This window comes from Colobus angolensis, unplaced genomic scaffold (genome assembly GCF_000951035.1).
Source record: "Colobus angolensis palliatus isolate OR3802 unplaced genomic scaffold, Cang.pa_1.0 Scaffold259, whole genome shotgun sequence".
NCBI classification, from domain to species: domain Eukaryota; kingdom Metazoa; phylum Chordata; class Mammalia; order Primates; family Cercopithecidae; genus Colobus; species Colobus angolensis.
Window position 1 is genome coordinate 2,876,572 of NW_012115810.1, and position 9,322 is coordinate 2,885,893.

Here is a 9,322-nt window from a genome sequence, read left to right on the forward strand (position 1 = left end):
CATTCACATTGTCTCAAACGAATGAACATGCGTGACTCTATAAAAACAATACCTCCCTAAAGCATGAAATCAGATGGAAAAACTCGACATCTTTATTTCTGCAGTCAGTCTCATTTTTCTTAAAACATTTCAAACTAGTAAGAATTTTCCAGAAGTTACAGCTTGACTCACCCAACCTTCCAAGGAAAAAACAAAAAAAACTTAAACAGACATTGTTTCACTCTCATCATTTCCCCGCCTTACTAATAGTTGCAACTTAAATGTGTCTTAAAGCACTCCAACTTCTTCATAGTGCCTGTTAAATAAGTATCCTGCGGACACCCACACACAGTCACAGAATCCTAAGTGGTGCTCAGACCAGTCACATGTCAGTGCATTCTTAATTGCTAGAGCTAATATGCTCTCAGCATGGTCTTTTAATTACACCCTAATAATTTATTATAGTTTCTTTCTACAATGTAAAGTCTTGGAAATCACCCACTAAAAAGTACCTGTGTACTCTGGGGCTTTGGCAGGCTAGGACAGAACTTCTGAGAACACGGTGTGTTCCAGAGAAGATAATCAATCTGAGAGGACTTACAGAGAAACACTTCATTCAGGACCTGGCTGCTGGCTTTTATCTCAGATCTGAGGATTTCACAATCACTTGGAGATACCTACAAGTGTATAGCACACCTTGGATATTACTCTTAATGATTACTTCAGTTTGTAAAGAGGTGACTCCACCAACAGCAAAGGAGAGGGCCCAGCCCCAAGCCACGAGGAACACAGTTCTCTGCCAGTAAGTGCCTAATGACTCATTTTCCTCAACAGAAGTTTCATAAGGCTGGAATTCAGGGAGGGATGTCTGGAGAATGTCTGAAAGGAAGTTCACAAGCCACTGTCCTGCTCTTTGCTGGAGAAAGTGTCCCATGGTAGCCAGACAAGTTGACTAAGGCAAACAGCAACATGTTTTGGTAACATTTCCCCATTACCTTTCATGTACAATCCAAGAAAGGTTGCCATGAAGTGTTTTAATCAGGTTGGGAACATTATAAACTTCCAAAAAAGAAAACCATTAGTGGAAAAATTAAGGACACAGTAGATTTAACAACTGTGTTTACGTGGAACCACAAAATCTATCCAAGTGAATTGCATTAAAACAGACAGAACACTCCAAGAAACTGTTGTATGTGTATTTTTTTTAATTCAGTCAACCATTTTACTAATCTGTCAAGATGACCAATTTCTTTGGAATTATGTAGATTTAGCCAAAATGAAATTGTACATAAGATTTACTTCTCTTTTCAGATGCTTTTTTATTTATTTTTAAATCTTTATAATTACTAAATGTTCTCCTCTCTCAGAAGATATTCTGAGAGGAAAGCAAAAATACCACTCTTGTAAAGCCATTTCCATTCTTCCAAAGGTCTGCTGGTAAATTATTCTTACTGATCTTTCCATCTTTCTAGCCTGTGCATACACACCTAACCCATACTAAATTTCACCAGATGGCATTTTATTTCTTTAAAGTAAAGCAGCCGTGGGTTTAGACAGTTGAATTTTTAAACTTCTGTATTTACTGAAAGTGCATATGGTGCTATATGGACAAAGAAATTGTGCTGAAAGAAAAACATTTCTGTCTGCAATACCTCATAATCTTCCAGAGGAAAAAAAGTGCAGTTATATGGTGCATTTCTCACAAAATCTTATGCGGCTTCAATGTTCTTCCTCTGTTAAAAAGTAGATATATGTTTAATGTACAGACCTGCAAGTTTCATTATTTTAAATTCATCTTTTAGTGGCAAATAAAAATGTTATACAAAACTCAGTGACTCTCTAAAGCGATCTCTCAGTGAGTTCTAGAAGAAAATGCAACATAAACCTGTACTTGTAAAAAAGAAAAAATAAAAACCTCTGTATGTCAACGTAAGCAGATGTTGGTGTAGAATTTACAAGGATGAGAAGGCTATAAAACCTCCCCTGAGTCACTCACAGTTCATGTGAGGGCCAAGAACGCCCCCAAAATCTGTTTCTAATTTTACAGAAATCTTTTGAAACTTGGCACGGTATTCAAAAGTCCGTGGAAAGAAAAAAACCTTGTCCTGGCTTCAGCTTCCAACTACAAAGACAGACTTGGTCCTTTTCAACGGTTTTCACAGATCCAGTGACCCACGCTCTGAAGCAGAATTAGCTAACTTTCAAAAACATCTGGAAAAATGAAGGTTAGTATAAGCAACCTCAAGTATCATTAAAAAAATTAAGGTTGGCTGGATTGAACGTGATCAGAGTTTTCTATTGTTTAAAAGGTGAGGATTTGTACATACGTATTTACTTCCTGAATGGGTTGGGATTGGAAAATTGTTCACATATACTGTAGAAACATTTGTCCCTGCAGAGCTGGAAGAATTCCAGCAATTATAGCCGGATCAGTGGAAGACAATCAAAAGCTTTGTGGGGCGAGAGAAATAGGATTTAGGTGTAAACAAAATCTTGCCATTTCTACTATTTAGCAGAAACTATGTGTATGCCTAATTCTCTTTATTTTATGTAGACTTGGGTAAAAATCGTATTTGGAGTTGCCACCTCTGCTGTGCTTGCCTTATTGGTGATGTGCATTGTCTTACGCCCTTCAAGAGGTAAGAACTTTCTCTGATTTGCTCTATCTGCCTAGAATAGCTTGGAAAATGTACTAATGCAAGATCACAAGTGGCTGAACATTTCCTAAGTGCTTATGTTCCAAAGTAAGTCTGTTATTTCTAAGAAGACATATAAGCTCACAGATATGTTGTTGTGCAAGACCAGAAATACTGAGGAATTTAAGGCATGGGTAGGAAGAGATTTACAGTGTTATTTCAGCAATAGAAAAACCTAAGAACTATGCTGCATCACCCCCACAACCCCCAAAAATATATGCTAAATACAAGCTTTGACAGGCCTTTAGAGACAACATTTTTAACTAACATTGCTTTTCATTATTAGGTTTGTCTCGTGGAAAGTAAAAATGAGTAAGAATGGAAAAGTTAAAACAGAATCTATGGACTTTTTTTATTACTAAATTGTCTTTCCAAAAATTTAGGGAGGAAGTTGAGAATACAGATCTCAGGAATAGCTGTATAGAAAAAGCAAAGTTGTTGTTTTAGATGTAGTAGCACTGCACATCAAATTAGAAAACTAAACATTGTTAAGCAAGCATTATGATCAGTCATAAATTGTATCCTTTTACAAAAAAGGCTTAGATTGACATTGATCTCACTTTGCTAAAAATTGGAAGGTACTATAGGCTGATATCAGAGCTAGTTTAAATATAAAGTAGGACTATGTTGCTAGATAATCCAGTGATATTAGGGGAATAGCTTTTTATGAAAATATTTATGAAGAGAAACTCAAGCTTCTAAAATAGAAAAAAAAAATCCAGTAATAACAGATCTTATGTCTTTGTGTCTAGAAAAAGGGGAAAAATTTGTACTAATAAATGCTAAAAGTTTATGATAAGAAATGTGGGAAATATCTTGGTTAAAAGTTAACTGGTAGTAAATGAAGATCAATAAAATAACTTCAGCTAAAGAATGTATGAGTCCTGAATAACTATTGCTATTAAAAAGAACATAGAAAAATGTTTTGGAAAATTGAAAATAATCATGAGATTTTCACAGAATTACAAAATAGAATAGGTGAACTCATAAGATGAAGTCAGCTTATATCTTCAGTGTTCATTTCAGTCTTTGTTTCTGTTCTCTGACAGCACAAGATTCTTCTTAGGCTGTTGAGAGGTATGTAGTGAGTGTACATATCTTTCATAAATTTTCATGTTAAAATTATTTTCAGACCCGTCTCTCAACTAGTGGCCTTGGGGCCACATTTCCCTCATACTAGCAGTTGTCAGGTAGTGGATTAGGTCATATAGATCCTTTGAATGTTAATGCATTAAAAATTAGCTCCTGATTTTTAAAGAAACTCAACCTTGAAATTGATACTGTGCACCCTCAGAAATAAATGTTCTTGGAACAAAAGTTTGTTAATTTTATAGGGCACTTGCCTCCATGTCCACAGGGAAGGATCCATTTCACTATGGAATTCAAGCTATAATTTCTAAAAAGAAATACGTTATATTTACATATTTACAAATGATGTATAGAGATACACATACACAGATATTTGTGTGATCACATATAATCTCAATCCCTACCCTCTTTCCAAGTTTAGTTATGTATAGCTTACATATAAATATATGTTATAAACTATATACAGTATAAAAGTCCTGTGTAATTTATAATACAATTCTCTGTTTTCAACTAATAGGAAAATTCTAAGAATAAAGTGATTTCTTGATAGGGTGAAATAATGAAATTAAACTCAAGTACTCAATGAAATTTGAGTACTCATTCAGAAATAGAAAAATCATAACTAAGGTGAGAACTACTGTTTTTTGATCCACTATATCATTCTCCTTCTGTTCTAAATTTGCTGAATAACTTCTTAGAATGTCAGCTAAATAGCTTGTGAATGGCACTAGTCATTCCCCTACTTTCCTGGGCAGGACCTGGGCAAGTCAGTACCACGGGCAGCCCTGAAGTTAGGAGTGGTGGCCTCCTCCTGACTTTCCTCCTTTCTTCTCACATCTCACTCGTCAATCATCTCCCGTCTGGAGTGCCAGGACCAGTCCTCACTCTCACATCTGCCCAGTGCCTATGAGAATAGGATCTGAGATGGCAAGGCAGGAAAGGGAAGGAGGAAGAGGTAAAAAGAACAGAGAATTCAAAGCCAAGTGAACTCCTACTTAGCCTCCTTCTCACACTTCATCAGAAATCCCATTACCTCAGATTTGCCTTAGGTGCCCTCGTATCCTCAGCCCAGAATTTCATGAACCAGTGTATGAACAGTCTTCTGAGAAACTTAAAGTCACACTCAGGAAACGTTCATTCACTCATTTACATATTAGTGTATTAGTCCTACTAACTCCCTGCCCATCATCATGCCAGTTGCTGAGGATATGGAGGTGCAACAGTCTAGAATTTCCTCTGCAAGGTGGGGAGTAAGAATCCAGTGCTTTCTGCACCTAAAGATGCATGGTCAACACCACAGACACCTGAGAAGGATTTCTGTTAGTTCACACCAGGTCTAAAGAAAAAAAAAAAGAGAAAGGCTCTTTCATCCCAGGAGAACCAGCCTCAGGATTAAAAGCGTTTAGGAATAATTAAACTGGACTGTAGGAACAAATATGAAATGTAGTAGTGAAACGAGAAAATCCATTTAGCTCACTTACAAAATATTAACTATAAGGAAAAACTTCTTTCAAAACTTGTAACATATTCCCTTTTTGGTTTTGCCAAAGTGTGAAACACACATGAGCTTCTACCCCTTATTCCCAGGTTGTCCTTGTCTTCAGCTTACACTCTTTCAACCGACTCCTTTCCTCTCTCTTACCTCCAGTCACTTTTTCCTTTGAGGTTCTTCTTCACAAGCATCACTCCTCTTCCTGTGTGAATATGCAACAAGGCTGAGAGTGGGAACTAAGGCTCCTTGACTTCCCCTTATTTTTGTTCACCCCAAAGACAAACATACATACTTTCTTGTTTCAAGAGATTTAACAGATGTTACAAAAGGAAAAAACTAGAAGTGAAAAGTTACAGAGGTTGCGGAATTTTGCAGGTAAATTCCACACAAACTTGATTCATGATTTATATTTTCTGAATACCTGTACCATTCCTCCGTGGCTTACAGAAAGAAATTGTAGGAGCTATTTGACCTCGTTTCAGATTCTTTTCAGTATAGAGTTCCCCACATGATGATGAACAAATACTCAACAAATGTTAGTTACTAGTTTTCTAAAATTTCTAACATGTAGTAAATGATAGCTAGCATTTTGCATCTGTGTTTTCCATGTTGAGAATACATACTTATACACTCAACAATAGCAACTATTCCATTCTGTGTGATGTATTTCAATTTCAAAAATGTCTTAATTCTGACAGTAGAGAGCTTTTATCCCAGAATATCATCCCCGTTCCTATCCCCAACTTTTTTTTTTAACCAAAAACAACAAATGTTTCAGAAACTTTTGTGTCTGAAGAACTCATACAGAACATTGATAGCTCTAGGGCAAAAGCAAAACAAAAGGAAAGAAGAAAGATATAAGAAGTTGAAGGGTGGAGGAATGGAGAATAAGGCTAAGTGAGAGTAAAAAAGGAAAGGGTGGGTGGCTGTGTTGGCTTATGGCTGTAATCCCAGCACTTCAGCAGGCCAAGATGAGAGGATTCCTTGAGCCCAGGAGTTTGAGAACAGGCTGGGCAACATGGTGAAACCCTTTCTCTATTAAAAAAAATATGAAAATTGGCTGGGCATGGTGGCATGCACCTATAGTCCCAGCTATTTAGGAGGCTGAATATCAGAAAAGTGTTTGGGAAGTTCAGGAAACCAAAAGGAAACTGATAGAGCTATGAGGCCAAAATTATTTAAACAAATGAATAAGGAGAATATGTATATGCATATGTAATTGTGATTCTACATACATACACACATATATATATAATATGTAGTGATTATTTAGCTGAGTCCTGCCTTTTATAATGCATTGAAGAAAATATGTGAAGGCCACAGACAATTTGGATAGAACAGAGATCAATATTTTTTAAGAAGAAATATCATTTGGGAAGTCTGAATTTTAGTCAGAAATTCATTGTTGTTGTTGTTATTACCATTAGTATTCTGTTACTACTATAACTTCAACAATCACCTTTGGTAAAATAAGATATAAGCGAGATAAAATCATCTTCAAAGGAGATATAAATATGTAAGTTGTAAGGTTAAAATATTTTCCCAGGACCAACATTCAGTCTGTGAAACAGATTCCCTCAAACATCTTAAGAGTTTTAAGCTTACTTTTTCACTATTCTTATTGAGAAAATATGGGAAAGTCTAAAAGGTTAAGGAGAAGTTTCAGAAAGTTCATGAATATAAAAGAGTTTTTAAGTCAAGATAAAGAAATCAAGTTTGCAGTTTATAGTTCTCTAATTTGCACGTGAATTTTAAAATCACAGATGAATCTTGGCAAACTCCGTTTGAGTTTTGCCAAATTCTAAATAATTTAAAAAGAAATCCAAATCTTTGTATGATTCTCATAATGGAGAGGCGTTTACCTGTCTGAGATTTCCAAAGCAAATTGAGTTACAACTTCGACGAGAACATCCAGTCATAGATATACCTTGAAAACCAGATTCAAAAGTTTGAGCCAGAGGTGTGGAATCAGGACTTAAGAACCAGAGAGAGTCAAACTGAGCCATAAAATACAGCAATAATTGATAAATGCAATCTAATTTAACTAAAGAGCTTCTGCACAGCAAAAGAAACTAGCATTAGAGTGAACAGGCAACCAACAGAATGGGAGAAAAATTTTTCCAATCTCTCCACCTAACAAAGGGCTAATATCCAGAATCTACAAAGAACTTAAACAAATTTACAAGGAAAAAAAAAATAAACAACAATCCCATCAAAAAGTGGGCAAAGGACATGAACAGACACTTCTCAAAAGAAGGCATTTATGTGACCAACAAACATGTGAATAAAAGCTCATCATCACTGGTCATTAGAGAAATGCAAGTCCAAACCACAATGAGATACCATCTCACACCAGTTAGAATGGCAGTCATTAAAAAGTCAGGAAACAACAGATGCTGGAGAGAATGTGGAGAAATAGGAATGCTTTTACACTGTTGGTGGGAGTGTAAATTAGTTTAACCAATGTGGAATACAGGGTGGTGATTCCTCAAGGATCCAGAACCAGAAATACCATTTGACCCAGCAATCCCATTACTGGGTATATACCCAAAGGATTATAAATCATTCTACTATAAAGACACATGCATATGTATGTTTATTGCAGCACTGTTCGCAATAGCAAATACTTGGAACCAATCCAAATGCCCATCAATGATAAACTGGATAAAGAAAATGTGGCCCATATACACCATGGAATACTATGCAGTCGTAAAAAAGGATGAGCTCATGTCCTTTGCAGGGACACGGATGAAGCTGGAAACCATCATTCTCAGCAAACTAACACAGGAACAGAAAACCGCACACTGCATGTTCTCACTTATAAGTGGGAGTTGAACAATGAGAACACATGGACACAGAGAGGAGAACATCACACACAGGGGCCTATTGGGGGGTGGGGGGACTAGGGGAGGGATAGCATTAGGAAAAATACCTAGTGTAGAAGACGGGTTGATGGGTGCAGCAAACCACCATGGCACATATAATACCTATGTAACAAATCTGCATGTTCTGCAAATGTATCCTAGAACTTGAAGTATAATTTTAAAAAAAGCAATAATTAATACAGTAGGCATGTAATAAAACGATCTTCTCATAGGACAGTTAATCAAATACTAATCAGTCTCTTTTTTTAAATTTTATATACTTTAAGTTCTAGGGTACATGTGCACAACGTGCAGGTTTGTTACATATGTATACTTGTGCCATGTTGGTGTGCTGCACTCATCAACTCGTCAGCACCCATCAACTGGTCATTTACATCAGTTGTAACTCCCAATGCCATCCCTCCCCCCTCCCCCCAATCAGTCTCTTTTTAATTTATTTCTCGTGTATAGAGAACCAAGAACTTATTTTTCATTTCCAGTATCCTTCTTAATTGACTAATATTATGCAGTAAGAACACAATAACTTACAATATTTATTAATATTTATTCCCATTAATAATAAAAATAGTATTATTTAGTATCTAAATTAAAATTTTGAATACAGGTTATGATTTATACTTGGTGGAAAAACAGATATGTTAGGACTTTTTAAGGAACAGGAGATAACAATTGTATGTTACAAAAGAAAACATCAGATAACAGGCCAGGCGTGGTGGTAATTGCAGCACTTTGGGAGGCCAAGACGAAGGATCACTTGTGGTCAGGAGTTCAAGACCAGCCTAGTCAACATGGAGAAACTCCCTCCCTACAAAAACACAAAAATTAGCAGTGGTGGCAGACACCTGTAATCTCTGCTACTCAGGAGGCTGAGGCAGAATTGCTTGAACCTGCGAGACAGAGGTTACAGTGAGCTGAGATCGTGCCATTGCACTCTAGCCTGGGCAACAGAGCAAGACTCTGTCTCCCCACCCCCCACCAAAAGCAAAACAAAATCAGATAACAAATGAAATAGGCAGATAGAAATAGGCACATAGACAGATACTAACTACCAATACTTAAGAAGAAACAGAAAACATGAATGGTACTATAACACCAAAAAAGATTGAATCAGTAATTTTAAAACTTCCCACCAAAAAAAAAAAAAAAACTTCATAAGCTCAAATGGCTTCACTGACAAATTC

General features: G+C 36.3%; 1 protein-coding gene across 3 annotated transcripts in view; it reads left to right on the top strand.

Moving 5' to 3' along the window:
- The first annotated feature begins 370 nt into the window (after positions 1–370).
- Positions 371–9,322, top strand: part of FAP (fibroblast activation protein, alpha) — a 74,384-nt gene continuing 65,432 nt past the window's right edge. The window contains exons 1-3 of one of the 3 annotated variants that reach the window (XM_011947093.1): positions 371–781; positions 2,027–2,204; positions 2,534–2,618. In XM_011947093.1, coding sequence (XP_011802483.1) covers positions 2,199–2,204; positions 2,534–2,618 — 91 coding nt within the window. In that variant the 5' untranslated portion in view covers positions 371–781; positions 2,027–2,198. Of the gene's footprint in view, positions 782–1,969; positions 2,205–2,533; positions 2,619–9,322 lie in introns of those variants that run through there. The other 2 variants (XM_011947092.1, XM_011947094.1) reach the window with 2 other exon arrangements.